This window comes from Dipteris shenzhenensis, chromosome 8 (assembly GCF_047967505.1).
Source record: "Dipteris shenzhenensis isolate YYH24624 ecotype China chromosome 8, Dip_SZ_1.0, whole genome shotgun sequence".
NCBI classification, from domain to species: domain Eukaryota; kingdom Viridiplantae; phylum Streptophyta; class Polypodiopsida; order Gleicheniales; family Dipteridaceae; genus Dipteris; species Dipteris shenzhenensis.
In genome coordinates, this window is record NC_141603.1 from 35,070,535 (window position 1) to 35,087,481 (window position 16,947).

At 43.2% G+C, this 16,947-nt stretch overlaps 2 protein-coding genes across 4 annotated transcripts; both read left to right on the plus strand.

Moving 5' to 3' along the window:
- The first annotated feature begins 3,847 nt into the window (after positions 1-3,847).
- LOC147899422 (pentatricopeptide repeat-containing protein At5g27110-like) lies at positions 3,848-15,151 on the plus strand. Of its 3 annotated transcripts, none has more exons than XM_087377641.1 (3): positions 3,848-4,122; positions 9,486-12,447; positions 14,666-15,151. In XM_087377641.1, exons 1-2 carry the CDS (start codon positions 3,890-3,892, stop codon positions 11,767-11,769), a joined length of 2,517 nt encoding a protein of 838 aa, XP_087233767.1. In that variant the 5' UTR covers positions 3,848-3,889; the 3' UTR covers positions 11,770-12,447; positions 14,666-15,151. The 3 variants fall into 3 exon arrangements, 2 of the variants coding, with proteins under 2 accessions (XP_087233767.1, XP_087233766.1); XM_087377640.1 differs by having other exon boundaries at positions 9,486-12,419; XR_015541373.1 differs by lacking the exon at positions 9,486-12,447.
- Positions 15,152-15,391: 240 nt separating this feature from the next.
- Positions 15,392-16,372, plus strand: LOC147899423 (ADP-ribosylation factor GTPase-activating protein AGD12-like). The gene is made up of 2 exons (XM_087378682.1): positions 15,392-15,994; positions 16,143-16,372. Exons 1-2 carry the CDS (start codon positions 15,850-15,852, stop codon positions 16,160-16,162), a joined length of 165 nt encoding a protein of 54 aa, XP_087234808.1. The 5' UTR covers positions 15,392-15,849; the 3' UTR covers positions 16,163-16,372.
- The last annotated feature ends 575 nt before the right edge of the window (positions 16,373-16,947 follow it).

Below are 16,947 nucleotides of genomic sequence, written 5' to 3' on the forward strand. Positions count from 1 at the left end.
AAGAGAGAGCTAAGAGTGGGGGATAGCTTTGAACATGTATGAAAACGAAAGGTTGCCCTTAGCATTCAGCATTTGTTGTTGGTTGCTTCATCTTGCTTCTTTGTTTGGGTAAGATGACAACCTCCTCACCCGCCCCCCCCCCCCCGCTAGGCCAAGACCTTGGTTGATCCACACAATCAATACACATTTCACCCTAAGATGATCCTCTCAACACATTGCATGACGGAGTGCTAAACCCTACCGGAGGGAACATTTTGTTTGTGCAAGTGGTCAACAAGCTGACCTTATGACTGTACTCAATCCTACGTGGAGTGTCTTGTCACTTGAGATACTTCCACCTCTCATATGTAGACAGAACTCTCTTGGATGGTAGCCTGTAGTGATGCAAGGAAGGTGTACACGGCGCCAAGTGTAAGCCCTTGGTTTTTCCATCCTGCTATGGGGGTCAAAGGATATACTCAACGCCTCCTAGGATGTGGAGAACTTAGATGGATCCATTTGTCCCACTTGGGTAAAGGTGATTCCATCCATAGTTGTCCTTGGGCAAGAGGGATTTACACTTGCTTAGGTGGTTTGCCTAAAGAAAGACTGAGTAGTATGAAGTGAACTGAGTGCTCTAATAGCTCAACCCAACAAAGAGGCCAATGAGTCTCTAATGCATCACCGAGAGCACGATCACGCTGTGGACTTGATTCATGAATTTGTTTGATCATGATGTTTTCTTGGTTCATGAGCAATTTGAATCATCAATGTCACACAGAAAGTAAGTGGACAATGCTTCCGTTAATCAATGCAATTGTGTGGTGGGGCAGGCAAGCTGATCGCAACTAATTGGGCTGCTATCTCCACCTAACAGCTGTCACTGAGGGTGCAACACATGTAGGTAGATAGGCAGCACCCACTAGAAACTGTAGGTTTGCAGAGGTTGTGTCTCTCTTGAGGAGGGGTACTAAGTCAAAACTAATTCTCATGAGTGAGAATTTAGGAAGGAGCATGGTCACCCATTGTCACACCCCTACATCACAAATTCGAGAATTTGGATGTATGTATGATTGTGTTGGGGCTTGAGTGACGGCAGGTGTAAAATCGTGAGCTTAGCATCTCGAAGTAGTAGGATTCAAGAACTTGCAAGATGCAACCAGGACTTGCACTTCCAAAGTGATAGACACATAAAGAGAGAATTCACATCTATTTTTCCTTGCTCTTTTCTTCAAATTTGGCATAATATCCTTAAGCAGGTGCATTGAATATAATTCATCTTGTTAGCACTGCCTTCCAGGCAGCGCTCTAGTTACAGTTGTGTTAACAAGTTAAATAGGATTCATTAGGCCTGCCCGAGCATAAATAAGAAGAAGAAGAGAGAGACACAAAGGGGGAGAAAATGATGGGGCCATAAATGGAAATTTAGCTTCAAGTTGAGAGAGAGAGAGAGAGAGAGAGGAAGAAGAAGAAGAAGAAGAGAGAGAGAAAGGGGGAGACAAGGTAAATGATATTTAATTATGCATAAAACCTGCCCAAGTTCTGCCAGATGCAAATGATTGTCAAGATGATTGCAAATGCAAAGAGATTTGCGAAGTGTGTGTGTGTGTGTGTGTGTGAGAGAGAGAGAGAGATTTCTTAAAACAAGGTGAATGATATTTAATCATTCATAAGGCCTGCCCAATAAAAAAAGCAAACAAAAAGAAAATGGTGTGGAGGAAGACTAAACGAGAGAGAGAGAGAGAAGGGGGGGGGGAAGCTGGAGATGGTGTGCACTGTGGAAGAAGAATTGAGGACATAAAGAAGGGGAGGGAGAGAGAGAGAGAGAGAGAGAGAGTCAACCACTTTAAAGTCTTCATTCAAGTCCAATGAACAAGAGTCAACATATTGTCCAATAGGAAAAATGCACTTCCAAAAATTCTTAAAATGCCTAATTTCTGATTTGCCAAATTTGAAGCGTTGCTAAGGCTACCCTGAGGGCAGGCCAAAAAGAAAGTGTGTGTGTGTGTGTGTGTGTGTGTGTGTGTGTGTGTGAGAGAGAGAGAGAGAGAGAGAGAGAGAGAACCAAACTAGAAGGGGACCACTTGGCAACAAAGTGTGTGAGACACTTTTTGGCCTGCCCAGGGGGGAAGGGTATAGTGACCAATGTGTGTTCCATGAGAGCCAAAATTCAAAGGTTTCTTTTTGTGAAAGTCTAAATTTTATGATTGGTACACCTCCCCACTTTCTATTTCTTTTCCTTGGAATCCTCCACCTTTTTCTCCACTTTCAATTTCTTCCCCTTGGAATCCTCCACCTCTCTCTCTCTCTCTCTCTCTCTCTCTCTCTCTCTCTCTGTGCTTCCTTTATCTCCTAGAGTCTTCCTACACACCATCTCCAGTGTATTCTATTTCACTTTTTGGCCTGCCCCAAGGGGGGTAGGGTATATTGACCCGTGTGTGTTCAGTGAAAGCCAAATTTCAAAAATTTCTTTTTGTGAAAGTCCTAAATTTATGATTGGTCCAACTCCTCACTTTCTATCTCTTTCCCTTGAAATCCTCCATCTTTTTCTCTCTCTCCACCCCCCCCTCACCCCCCCTTCTCTCTCTCTCTCTCTCTCTCTCTCTCTCTCTCTCTCTCCTTCTTTATGTCCTATAGTCTTCCTACACACCATCTGCACTATATTCTTTCTCGCTTTTTTTAGTGCTCATGAGTCCTTGTACTCACTTGTTGGCCTGAAGGACTAAGTGAAGACGATTCACAACAAAGTGAAAATAGCCATTTTCAATTTCCAAAAAATCTCTAATGATTTTACGATCCACTTGGTATTGTTCCCTCTCCACATGCTATTTTTCCCTTTACAAATCTTCCATATTCTCTGTGTGTGTGTGTGTGTGTGTGTCTCTCTCTCTCTCTCTCTCTCTCTCTCTCTCTCTCTCTCTCACTCATGAGCTTTCAATTTCATCTTCGTCCTCTTTTCTGCACTACACATCTTCCTCGCTATTTTGACTCTAGGGCAGGCCTTATGAATGATTTATAATCATTCACCTTGCTTTTGGCCTTGCAAGGATCCTAAGGGATGACTTGGTCGGTGAGTTGCTAATCAGGGCCATAGTTTTGAAGTTAGTTCATTTGGTCAATTTGACCTTGCAAATTATGGTTAGTATGAGGCTTAAGTGTGGGTTAGTAGAAGTTTAAGGGCTTCTAATGTGTTAAGGATTCAAGGTTTTTGTTTGCTTGTGGAGGTCCTAAATGTTTTTGTCTTTTATCCTAAAGCTTTTGTCTTTTGTTAGGTATTTCTTTCTAAAGATGGAGGCTTTCTTTGTCTCTTGTATGACACCACATTTATATTACTCTTGCCAAAATAGGCACTCCCCCACTTTTATTTAATGGCCCATCCACCCCACACACACACACACACATCTTTTCACCTCTTTTCTCTCCTCTCTTTCACTCATCTACCTTTCCCGATATTCCTTCACCTTCACTTGCTTTTTCTCTTTTCCTTTCCTTCAAATTTACACCTATAGTTTCCTTTCACAAGTTATTCTAAATATTTATTGAGCTACTTACACTTGGACTTATAATGACACTCCAAAAGGCAGGGCCATAGTGGGATCCCCACCTTGTTTTTCTTTGCGTGGTACTGAAATTGAGGCCGCCCCATAGGAGGTGACTGAGAGAGAATCTTGAGCTGTCCCTGGGAATCAGTGTTTATAGAAAACCTGCAAACTATATACAATGAACCTGTAACATTTTCATTTTCACCTGTAAAAAATATTTTCTCAATTTTGTAAATTCTCGAAAATTTTAGGCAATTTATTAGATTTTAGCTAAAAGGTTTTCTGTAAACACTGGCAGGGATGGGATTTAGAGTGTTCCCTTCAATTTCCCATTGGATTCCCTCCAAAAGCTTTCATTCCTTCCTCTCATGCTCCTCGATCCTGACCTCAACATGCCCTTTGCCTTCCAAAATCTTTCTCGCTCGTCCCTCCTCCCTTGCTCAACGCTTTGCTGTCAACATCTTCTTCTCAACACATCTTTGTTGTCGGCCTCATCTGCAAGACAGCAAGCCAGCAGCTATGCCACGCTTAGCGGAATAAGGAACAAACTTTGCGCTAGCAACATCAGCCAGCCACGCTCATCTGTAAGGAGCTCTTCCAGGTGCGAAATTTTGCTCTGTCGTGGTCCCCTCTGAAATTGTAATGGGGTTGTAGTCTGCTTCCAGAAGCTACAGGACAGGCTCCCATTGAAGCTTAGCCAGCTTGACATAGCTTTTGTCCTGGAAACCATGCTTTGATTAGTGCTATAGATAGCGTAGGAAGAGGCGTTAGAAAGCGTGCGGGCAGAGCTGGGGAGCATGTGAGTTCTGAGACCACAAGAGCTGGAAGGTAGAGAGAGAGACAGAGAGAGAGGAATTCTGAGACCCTGCCAATTCATACAATCTCAATGGACACTAGCTGCCATGATCTCAAACAACTGGCCGCCTGATCCTTGAGTCAAGACTACAGCTCTATCCCTCAACTGGTTCTCCCCTTAGCTGACCTCTGTATATACATCTTCGCATATTAGTTTTACTCGAACGTCAGCCCGGCTCTTCTTTGATTCAGCCTTGGGTCCTGAGCGTTAGATGGTGCTTCACCCAGTTGCAATATATCTGGTCCTGTAAGATTTCCGAGAACTGTCAATCGCGAGCCTGGTGGACTCTCGAGGAATCCTAAGCATCTGACGTCGTCCATTGGATTCAAGCAGTAGGCGGCCTGAACATCTCATGAAAGGCTTTCCTCGCCTGCAGAATGAGATCACCCAGGGGCCACACGTAGAGACAATCACCCAGGTAATCAACAGCAATACCCACTCCAACGACTGCAAGTCAAAGATCTTGAGGAAAAAATGACCAATTTGCAAAATCTATTTGGTGAATTGAAAGGAACTACTGAAGGTTGAAGGTGAGAGATGGGGATGCCGCAAAATGCAAGTTTGGAGGGAGGAAACAAAGAATGAATTGATAGGAGGGAATTGCGGAAGATTCAGCACCCATCATTTTTTGAAGAACACTTTCTCCCACGGCCCCATCTTACAGTATGGTGCAACACCTGTGACCACCTAGGCAAACTCCTCGGCCACTAAGGAGCTACAAAATTTTAGCATTGGAGTTTTTGGTGTATACTGCTCCCCAGGTGGTATAGGGAAACACCTTCCCAACCTCGAGCACCTACAAAACTATTTTAAAGCATCATTCGAGTCATTTTTGACTTCGGGAAAGCATCATTCGAGTCATGGGGGTTCTCAGCTTGGGCATTGCCTAAACAAATGTATATAAAGAAAGCTCAAAGCAGAAGTTGGAGTCCAGGCTGGAGGATTATTCATGAAAATGGACGCCCTAACAAGGCAAGTCGATTATTTGATCAAAGTGATAAGGAAATGGATTTATGTTTAAAATATAATACTTTTTACCACAAAAAAAAAGAGTGAGCTTCGCCTTTTGTGGGGGGAGGTTCATTTGTGTGAGCTTAGACTTTTGTGTTTCGTGTGAACCCTTCCCAACCTCTCCTCCAAATTCAACTCTTCATCATCATAGAATATAGGTAAAATTGTTCAAGGCTTCCCAAAATATTTAGCAAGTGTTTGCAAGCTAATGTCTTTAAGTTGTGCCTCATTGCTAGAGAGCAAAGTGGTGTGAGAAGTGCAGTGGATCTGGACAGAAATGGAGAGAGAAAGCAAACCTCACACACACCACACTGAGAGGAAGAGAAAGAAACAAGAGAGAACTGCAAGTGATCTCAGGCGAAAGCCCCTCTATTGCTGGGGAAAACCTCTGCACAACAAGCTGCTCAAAGGCTGACAACAGTTGTCAAGATGCAGCACACTGAGATGAACAATGAGGGGAGGAAGGGGGCCTATATATAGCCCCTGCCCCTCCAATCAGTCAGCATATAGGGGGGTCGACCAGCCTGATATGTGGGCCGACCCACCTCCTCTAGGGCCGACCACAGGGCCCTAGGGGACTGACCCCCTGCCCTATATGTAAGGGCTCCACAAGGCCCTCTGAGAGGGCTGAGCCCCTACTCCAAACATGCCAGCTGGTGGCTAGCAGCAGCCCTTGTAAGGGCTGGTTCCCCCTGCCCATAGGCTGACTCAGCAGGCCTCCACACTACCCTCCATAGTGCGCAGCAGAGGACACCTCCAGGGGCTGCTCACACAGCACGCATAACGAGCCCAAGAGGTGTCCCTTTCAGCAGGGATTTGACCCGCAACCCCAGGTGCCTCCAAGAGCTGCCATGCAGCACATAGGCTGACCTGGAGAGCCCGTCCCTGCCTGGAAACAGTGCGCCTGCACATGGGACTGACACGTGGGCCTGGAAGGACCTCTCTATCCTACTCTACCCTCACGGGGGGTGGACACACCCACGACAAGGCCCTCTATTTGGACTAGCCTAACCTCACAGGCGGGTGGGCACACCCACAAGCATTGGCCCTCTCTCTCTAGAGTGACATCAGGAGATGTTGACTTCCACCAAGTGGATCTATGAAATCTCTTGCCAAAAGTTAATGCAGATGGCCAAACCACTTGCAATTGTAGGTTTTTCCAAGGTGGCCTATGAATGTATCAACATGTCTCTTTTGGGCCAATATTTGATCACAAACGATGAGAGAGAGAGAGAGAGAGAGAGAGAGAGTCTATTAATGTCCACGGTAGACCAACAGGTCTATGGGGCAGCAAAAAACCATCTAGTACATTTGCTTTAGCAAGGGCACATGGCAGCTCCCAGGGAGTGCAAAAGCAACCCTAATTATTTAGAGTACCTACATAATAGTCTGAAAGAGTAATCAGCCATACATAATAGTCTGAGAGAGGGAGAGAGAGAGTTGCCAAAACTTAACGTAGATTGCCTAACCACTTGCACTTGTAGATTTTTCCAAGGTGGTCTATGAATGTATCAACATGTCTCTTTTGTGCTGATATTTGATTACAAAAGGGGAGAGAGAGAGAGAGAGAGAGAGAGAGAGAGAGAGAGAGAGAGAGAATCTCTTTTCATATTAAATCCCCCATGTAACAAGAGTGCAACAAGATTGGTAAGTCGAGTACAAGAGCACCTGGTGGTACATTGTATATGTAACGGAGGAATGATTGTAGAAATCATACGTTGTAGACATATGCAAGAAAGGACAAGTATGATTTCAAAAGATCTCATAAAAATGTGGTGTCAGGATAATTTGTTATTTCTCTTCAAGATTTTAGAATTGTTAGACCTAGACACTAGTGTAGAAATCATACGTTGTAGACATATGCAAGAAAGGACAAGTATGATTTCAAAAGATCTCATAAAAATGTGGTGTCAGGATAATTTGTTATTTCTCTTCAAGATTTTAGAATTGTTAGACCTAGACACTAGTGTTGCTATTTTGGAGCATGCTTTGAAGAAGTAGAAATGGAACTCTAATAGTATTAGCTATCTCAAATGATGAGCATAAGTCATTTTCTTGGCTACTAGTTGCATGCTATGCTGGCCACAAAAAAAGTACTTGAGCTTGTGAAAGATATGTACATCACATGTGTGACATAGGGCTAGATGGAAGGAAATTGTCTATTTGGGAAAACTTAAGTATTCATGTTCTAAAATTCTGAATTTATAGTTTTGAGCATCACATATGTGTGAGATAGGGCTGGTTGGGAATGAAATGCTCAGTTCTGAATTTCTAAATTTATAGTTTCAAGCATCACAGATGTGAGATAATTCTGGCTAGGAATGAAATATTTAGGAAAAGTACTCATGTTCTAAAATTTTGTATTTATAGTTTTGAGCATCACATATCTGTGAGATAGGGTTGGATGGGAATGAAATGCTCTATTTGGAAAAAGTATTCATGTTTACTTTTTACTTTATAGCTTTGAGCATCACATATGTATGAGATAAGAACTGGCTAGGAATGAACTGATTTATTTTGGGAAAAGAATTCATGATCTGAAATGCTTTATTTTGGATCCACTAGTGGGAGTTAAATGAGTAATCATGTGTCAGAGTATGCAATAAGCGAAAGCATAAGAGAGAGAGAGAGAGAGAGAGAGAGAGAGAGAAAATAGACAGTGATAGAGTCAAAGATAATTGTGTATGTAGCAAGGGGAAACACCCAAAGGAGGGAAGAAGAACTGCTCCAATTGATGCTCTGAAGGGGAGTGGAGGAGCCCTATAAATAGGGAAAAGGGGGGAGGCTGGTACTCCCGACTGGAGGGCTAATATCAGCCGATTGTCAAGTTAGCTGAGTGGGCTAATGTAACCATGGTTCTTTCTTCTAGCCACATTTTTATTTTTCCATTATTGAGATCTCATGTTACTACTCACACGTGTGTATTTTTCTATGTGAGTTTGGGTTGCAGGATTCACATCCCCGCCGGGCATCTTCGGCTACCATGTGCACATGTTTTTCTACAGCTCAGAGTACTCTCTTTTCATGGCTGCTCACCATGCATGCTATCTTCAGTATAACACTTGTCACTTTCAGTGTGACCTTGTCCGGACTTCAGAGCTCTTGTTGCCTTCAGTGCAATCTGTCGCCTTCAGCGCGACCAATCACCTTCAGTGTGATGCACCATCTTCAGTATGGTCTTTCTCTGCAAATTGCAATCTTCAGCATGGCCATGGATCTTCAATATCCATCAATCTCATTTAGTGACAGGATGTTGGGAGCTAGTGCATGGGGTGGACTTCACACCAGTGAAGTTACGAGTCAATTGACTATCTTACCGGATCACCCTCCACCTGGTATTAAATTACCAACATGCTGCACGAGACCGTGCTTCACACATCCACAAGGGTTCTCCATACCCGACCATTCTTCCCAATGACCTTGAGGGTGAGCCTTGGTCTGTTAGGCTATGATGCTTAGTCAATTAGGACGGATCTAGATCGCATAGTCTAGTGAGTTGGAAGCGATCTCAAAACCCAGTCCTTGAGTATCCCGTTTCGAGAGCCTGAAGATGGTTCTAGTTTGGTAGAATCCTGAGTTGTCTAGAGTTAGATACAAGTGAGGTTAAAGTATCTTAAAAACTTATTAAGGTTGCTAGTACGTTTGATTATTTATAAATTAGGCCTTTTAAGGAGGTTGGTGAAAGAAAACACCTCAAGTGGGAAAATGTATCCTTGTTAGATTCAAGATGGACTTGGAATTATTTATACTGTGTTCCAAACTCTTGGAAGAAGAATCCATGAATCAAGCTTCTACTTTAGCTTTTAAAGAGTCTCTCAATTTGTAAGATTGGATATATCCTCCACATATATAGGTATGCCCATTTGTTTGCTCAGCAGTTATTATTATAGGTCTGTGAAGTTGTTTTGACAAAACCAGTTGATGTATGCTAAAAATCAGGTCTAATATATAAATGGGAAATCTTAATATATCTTCAGGAAACCCTAGTAGCAACATGATTTTTCCATCGAGTCAAATTATTTTGAATCAAGGATAGTTTCATGGCTTGTGTAAGAAAGTGTATTGCTGTTAATCATATAGCTTTGCTTGGGTGGCAGATTGGCTCCTAGCTGTAGACCTTTCGGAACTGTGAGAGACTTGCGTAAAGTGTGTGGAGATGAGCGGTTGTTGGATGAGGCACTTCACACGGTGGTCCTCATGGACCAGCAAGGGATTCCAATACCCTGTGACACCATCTATTGTCTTCTTGGAGCTTGTGCCAAAAAGAAAGACCTGTCAATTGCCAGGCGAGTGCGATCCATAATGGTTAGCAGAGGGCTTGATTCCATTGCATATTTGGCGGACCACCTTATCCGCTTGTTCACCTTATGTGAAAGCTTGTCAGAAGCAAAAGAAGCATTTCACACAGTTGCAAACCCAAGTATGTATACTTGGCATGCAATCATTTCTGCACACACAAAGCTTGGAGAAAGTGATAGAGCTCTAGAACTGTATCAAGAAATGCAGCTGAAGGGCATAAAGCCAGGTAAATTTATATTCCTATCCATTCTAAAAGCATGCAGCAACATAAAAGCTTTAGGTCACGGCAGGTTGATGCATCATGAGATTCTCAGTTGTGAATTTGAATCGGATTTATCGATTGGGAACACCCTTGTAGACATGTATGCAAAATGTGGGAGCTTAGAGGAGGCATGCAATGTGTTTGACAGGTTACAGAAGCCGGATGTGGTGTCATGTGGTGCAATGATTGCTGGATATGCTGCACATGGGTTTGGTGTTGAGGCTTTTGAACTTTTTAAGAAAATGCAACTGGAGGGCCTAAAGCCAAACGTAGTGATATTTGTGTGCACACTGCAAGCATCTGGCAGCATAGGAGTGCTAGAACAAGGCCAGTTTCTACATTACCAGATCATTAGAAATGGGCTTCAGTCAGATGCAATGGTTGGAAGCGCACTCATTGACATGTATGCAAAGTGTGGAAGCCTCGAGGATGCCCACGAAGTATTCAACAAATTTCCAAATCGAGATGTTGTGTTGTGGGGTGCATTAATCGCTGGATATGCACAGCATGGACAGGGTCTTGCAGCTCTTGCACTTTATAAACAGATGAAACTAGAGGGAGTAAAGCCAAGCAGAGTGACATTTTTGTGCTTACTGAAAGCATGTGGGAGTATAGGAGTTGTAGGGCAGGGGAGGATGATTCATGATGAAATTATTGCAAACAGATTTGGGTCTGATACAATTGTTGGGAATGCACTAATTGACATGTATGTAAAATGTGGGAGCCTCGAGGAGGCATGCAAAGTATTTGATGAGTTGCCGAGAAGAGATGGGGTGTCGTGGAATGCAATAATTTCAGGATATTCACAGCATGGTCTTGGTCTCTCTGCTTTTGAGCATTTCATAAAAATGGAAAAAGAGGGCATAAAAGCAGGCAAAGTCACCTTTCTCTCCGTATTGAAAGCTTGTTGCAGCACAGGTGCCATAAGACAGGGCAGACATATACATGACGAGATTACCAGAAGGGGCTTTGAATTAGATGTGTCAATCGGAAGTGCCCTTGTTGATACATATGCAAAATGTGGAAGCATGAAAGAAGCATGCAAAGTGTTTACCAAAATGCATAACCGCGATGTAGTATTATGGGGTACAATTATTGCAGGATATGCTCAATATGGCAACTGCAGGCTGGCCCAACAGTGTCTCATGGACATGCAGCGCCAAGGTTTGAAGCCAGATGGATGGATTTATAGTAGCATCCTGGCAGCCTGCAGTCATGCGGGCTATGTTCAAGAAGGCCAATGGTACTTCAAATCCATGGCACAAGACCATGGCATCAAACCTAGCATTGAGCATTTCAACTGCATGATTGACCTTTTTGGCCGGGCAGGACGCTTGAAGGAGGCAAGAAACGTACTCGAGACCATGCCCTTAGACCCTGATGTCACTGGGTGGACTTCTTTGCTCACTTCTTGCAAAATGTATGGCAACAAGGAGCTAGGAAGAGAGTGCTTTCATGAAGCTATTCGGTTGGATCCTAACAATGCTGCTTCTTTTGTGCTGATGTCAAGCGTTTATGCTGATGCCCACATGTGGGAGGATGTCCAAAGAATACAGGAGTTGCAAAAATGTGCCGGTGTGTGGAAAAAGCCTGGGAGGGCCTGGATTGAGCTTAATGACAGGGTCCATGAGTTTATCATGGGGGATGAAACACATCTACAAAGTAGAAAAGTAACTTCAAAGTCAAGGAGGTTGAAAAGGCAAATGGGGGATGAAGGATATGTGCCACAATTGGAAGTGGCGTCAAATCCAATGTCAGATGGGGTAAATGGGTTGCCCGGACCATCTATCAAACAGGCTGCTGTTTTTGGGCTTCTTTAGAATCTGAAGGTGCAGCAATCTGTCATCAGCATCTGGCTGTGCCTGCACAGTCATTAACAGCAGGTACAGGGTCTGCACAGCAGCAGACAGGTACGGCAGGGATGATGTCAGCAGTACGACACTGACACCAGCAACAGTATGGACTGCCAGGTTGGCAGTGACATTTACAGGTCAGCAGCAGGTCTGTACCAGTCGGTGGGGGTCTGTGCCAGTCGACTGGCCCATAGGCCCGTCAATAACTTATATAGTGGGTTGGGGAGGGGGGGTTTCCCCCTTAGCACTTGCAGCCTCAGCAGCCCAGAGCCTCCAGCAGCTTTGGGGAGGAGCAGGAGGCCTTGAGAAGCAGATAGCCTGAGGCAGATGTGGAGCAGTCTGCCTCTCTCCATCTCCACGTTCAGAACAGGATCTTCCTTTATCTACGATTATCTTTCTCAGCCTTTAGGGCAACTATTGGCAACCAGTAATAAAACCAGTTAATCCTCTCCACGGAGGGTGGGGAAGATGCAACCCAATCCCGCCTTTATACTCACACACCCACAGACGCAAGCACAGTGTTCGTGTGCCTCTCAAGTTCAGTACTCTTGGAAGCAGTTCACTGTGGTGGCACAGTGAGAGAGCTGAAGCTTTGGGTGCACTTCAGCAAGTTGAAGGTGAGGAAGGGCGACGAGGACAAGATAGGTGTTTCCTGTACTCTTCAGACGTTCATGGATTTGATTGTCACTACTCTCCCTTTGACCTGATGTTTTTGGATAAGTTATTTTTTCTAGGTTTCCATCGTATATTTAACCAACCCTTGTGCAACTAAGGAATATTTGGTCCCTATTTTCTGTTTGCCTTAGATTAATTAGAGCCTTTCTTGTCAAGGCTCATGCCACTGATGTACCTTTCTTTATTTTGTAGGAGGACCTTTTCTTGCAAAAATAAGAAAATAATTTATGAGCCCTTTCTAGCAAAATGGGATCTATAACTTTTATGATAAGTAAGAAGAAAAATGGAGAGCATCCACATTTTGCTGGCGAAATATAAGGCCAAGTTCTTGAATGTATGTAAATAGATTCACCTGTATCAGAATCTCTTAACAATAGTAGAAGGCAATCTTCAGCTGAGACCCTTTGAAACAACTATCAATGTAGATTGACTAGTCTATATTTGATTGGTTTACGATTGGAGGTTACTAGTGCCACACATATTCAATGTTAAAATTTGAAAATTAGTGTTTGATCATTGTATTGCAATGATGTGACTTGAGAGGCAAGGAGGGAATTGTAATGTGGAGGATTCGTGGAGAGGGGGAAAAGAAACAGTCACAATTTCAAATGTATGAAAGTAGATACATGTTAGGGTAAATACAAGCTCTCACATCACTTGGGAAGTGCACAGAGCACTCATTGCACATCTTGAAGTGAGGGGACTGGAGAAGGCATGTGTGAAGGAGGGGGGTAGACAGCCGGCTCCACAGCAGCAACTCACCATACTAGACAACCTTGATGGGAATCAATCTAAAATAGAAATCTATTCTTCAGCTCACCTAGATTTGGCATACTATGGGACTGTAGGAAGGGGGACAACTGCACATTCATATAAGAAGTGTTAATTGAGGGACTCTGGAATGGCCCCAGTTCTGAAATCTTTAAAATTAGGCAACATGTCAAGTAGCTTCAAGCTATTGTGGGTCTTGGAGAACTTTGAAGCAGAGAAAGGGTGTGGACGTTGTTATGCAAGAAGGATGTTCATTTATAATTTTTGATGCAGGTAAGCTGACACAAAGCATACAATTTTGTTGAAGCTTGGTACAAAAAGAAAAGAGGGGGACGATGGATCAGAGTGGATGCGAGATAAAGAAAGTCCACAAATTCAGGGATTAAGTTTGGATGTTGAATTATGAAAGGTGGGTAGGAGTATCGGGACCTCTGAAATGAGTGAATGCCAGAGATATGGTCTAAAGACCAACATAACAAGTGACATGACAAATTATTGTGAGAGAACGGATTGGTCAAGCCAGCCTGAAGGAAGACATTTTGGTGATATAGTATTGTCCATGGCAACATGCCATGCAAGCAGGGCGAAGGAGCTCCTAGCTCCTGGGCATAACTGTTTAGCTTAAGGCTAAGGGTTTTAGAAGGCCTGAGGGAGCATCAATGGCCCAAGGAAGATTGGGCAGGGTGGTGTGCTAACCCTATGCATTGAGTGAATAAAAGCATAATGGCAACATACTTTACTTCAGAGCAAATTGCCCCGCAAGTAGAGGCTGAAGCCCCTAGGCCTAAATATTCAGTAGGATGCTAAGGGATCATTGGAAGGCTTAAGGCAGGGTCTATGCATTGGCTCTTTATCTTCTCACTGTGTTTTGGAGGCTTCACGAGCTGGCTACACGACATGCATACATCATCAACTTGCACTCTCTGATTCCTGCTTGTAATATAGTCTTTGTAACTGCGCTATGTTTGACTGGGCCTTAAATAGCTTGCCCTAGCCTACATCCATGATTGTGCATGGAACCAACAAATAGATTCAGAAAGATTTAGCAAACAGAAATCTAGAAGGGAATATATGATAAGGATCAAGTAGGATGGTAAGGAAGGCCCGTCATGAAAGTGAAACACACACCACAAGAATGAGATGCTAAGGAAGTCTAGCCATGCTACTTTAATGATTGCAGAGAAGTCTTGGTGTGAAGTTGATTAGTGTCCATCCTATTCCTTTGTATTGTTATTCCTATTTTTTAATGTCATATTGACTAGTAGTAGTTTTCCTGATGCTAAGGAACTCTAACCATGCTACTTACATGATCGCAGAGAAGTCTTGGTGTGACGTTGACGGTTGATTAGTGTCCATCTTAATTTTCCTATTCCTTTTTTTCTGTCATATTGACAAGTCATAGTTTTCCTGAATGCAGCAAGTATATGACAAGGACATCTTCTCAGCGCATAATATAATGGGTGAGCCAGAGCTTCAGCCCCTGGTCTCAGCTGCAAGGATATGTTTGAGGGGATAAAGGACCAACAAATTGGGAAGTGGCTGGCAACTAATGACAATTCTTTAATCGAGGTTAGTCTGGTATGGCTCAAGGACGATGTGCAATTGAAGGAGAAACTATCGTTAAAGCTTCAGAATGTGGAGTCTGGTGGGCTTGGCTTGGAGCTCACTCAATCGTAGCATGATCAAAATGCTAGTGGTGTTCTTACATAAGTTATTTGCCATCAACAGAATATGATCAACTTTGAGCACAACAGTTTAGAAAATGAAATGTAAAATTCATTTCTTCTGTACAGGTGCACATATATTAGGATAGTGTTATTGCGAGACCTTGGGAAAGATTTCTCAGGGAGGCAGAAAGATGTGCTTGGGCCTCCTCCATGACTTGCATACGTGCAACACAATGATGGTTGAGGACCAGAGGGTCATAATTCTGTGTCTATGCATTGGCTCTTTATCTTCTCACTGTGTTTTGGAGGCTTCACGAGCTGGCTACACGACATGCATACATCATCAACTTGCACTCTCTGATTCCTGCTTGTAATATAGTCTTTGTAACTGCGCTATGTTTGACTGGGCCTTAAATAGCTTGCCCTAGCCTACATCCATGATTGTGCATGGAACCAACAAATAGATTCAGAAAGATTTAGCAAACAGAAATCTAGAAGGGAATATATGATAAGGATCAAGTAGGATGGTAAGGAAGGCCCGTCATGAAAGTGAAACACACACCACAAGAATGAGATGCTAAGGAAGTCTAGCCATGCTACTTTAATGATTGCAGAGAAGTCTTGGTGTGAAGTTGATTAGTGTCCATCCTATTCCTTTGTATTGTTATTCCTATTTTTTAATGTCATATTGACTAGTAGTAGTTTTCCTGATGCTAAGGAACTCTAACCATGCTACTTACATGATCGCAGAGAAGTCTTGGTGTGACGTTGACGGTTGATTAGTGTCCATCTTAATTTTCCTATTCCTTTTTTTCTGTCATATTGACAAGTCATAGTTTTCCTGAATGCAGCAAGTATATGACAAGGACATCTTCTCAGCGCATAATATAATGGGTGAGCCAGAGCTTCAGCCCCTGGTCTCAGCTGCAAGGATATGTTTGAGGGGATAAAGGACCAACAAATTGGGAAGTGGCTGGCAACTAATGACAATTCTTTAATCGAGGTTAGTCTGGTATGGCTCAAGGACGATGTGCAATTGAAGGAGAAACTATCGTTAAAGCTTCAGAATGTGGAGTCTGGTGGGCTTGGCTTGGAGCTCACTCAATCGTAGCATGATCAAAATGCTAGTGGTGTTCTTACATAAGTTATTTGCCATCAACAGAATATGATCAACTTTGAGCACAACAGTTTAGAAAATGAAATGTAAAATTCATTTCTTCTGTACAGGTGCACATATATTAGGATAGTGTTATTGCGAGACCTTGGGAAAGATTTCTCAGGGAGGCAGAAAGATGTGCTTGGGCCTCCTCCATGACTTGCATACGTGCAACACAATGATGGTTGAGGACCAGAGGGTCATAATTCTGTGTGGTTGTTCCCCCCCTTCTTTCTGGCAAAAATTCCTTGCACTTTGCAGTTTGCCCTATTTCTGAATTGTTTTGGGGCCAATTGGGTCGATAGAGGCACCCCTTGTTTTGTGTTGCTAATTCAGCAATCGCTATTTGTATTGTTTGTCTGTTTGAATTCAGTGACTTTGTAGCTGCCTGTTGTGTTTTGCGGTTAGTATTTGTGGGGCTTCCTTTTCTATCTGTCATAGGTCCCTCCTAGTGTACACCACGTGGGTCACTCCAACTAGGGCCTTCGGATTGAATGTACCTTCTCAAGTAAGCTCCTTTGGGTCCCTCATCCTTGCTTTGGAGTCAAGTGCTGGCTGACAAGTTGAAATTTGTGGTTTATGGTTTCTTTTTATTTACGTCAGACCCTAGACATATAACATAAATTTGGCTCTATGGTTGTAGATTAGGAGTGGTGAACGTTGTAATATTTCTTGCTTTAATTTGTTGAGTTCAGTTCGTCCATTGGTGTGAGGTTTTTGTCACCAACTTCCCAATTGGTGTTCCTCATCTCAAGGGTTGCTCTTTTCTTTATCCGAGGGCATTTGATGCGAGTGTTTTGTCTAGAAAGGTGCTCTTGTGTTGCAAAGATCTGTTTTTTTGTATTGAGGTGGAAATCTAGTTTAAGATATTACACC

Excerpts from the sequence above, each read along its gene's own strand:
- LOC147899422 (XM_087377641.1), top strand. The coding sequence starts at position 3,890 with ATGCTCCTCGATCCTGACCTCAACATGCCCTTTGCCTTCCAAAATCTT. Across the intron at positions 4,123-9,485 it reads TCTGTAAGGAGCTCTTCCAG|ATTGGCTCCTAGCTGTAGAC; the intron begins GTGCGAAATTTT and ends CTTGGGTGGCAG.
- LOC147899423 (XM_087378682.1), top strand. The coding sequence starts at position 15,850 with ATGTTTGAGGGGATAAAGGACCAACAAATTGGGAAGTGGCTGGCAACT. Across the intron at positions 15,995-16,142 it reads GCTTCAGAATGTGGAGTCTG|GTGCACATATATTAGGATAG; the intron begins GTGGGCTTGGCT and ends TCTTCTGTACAG.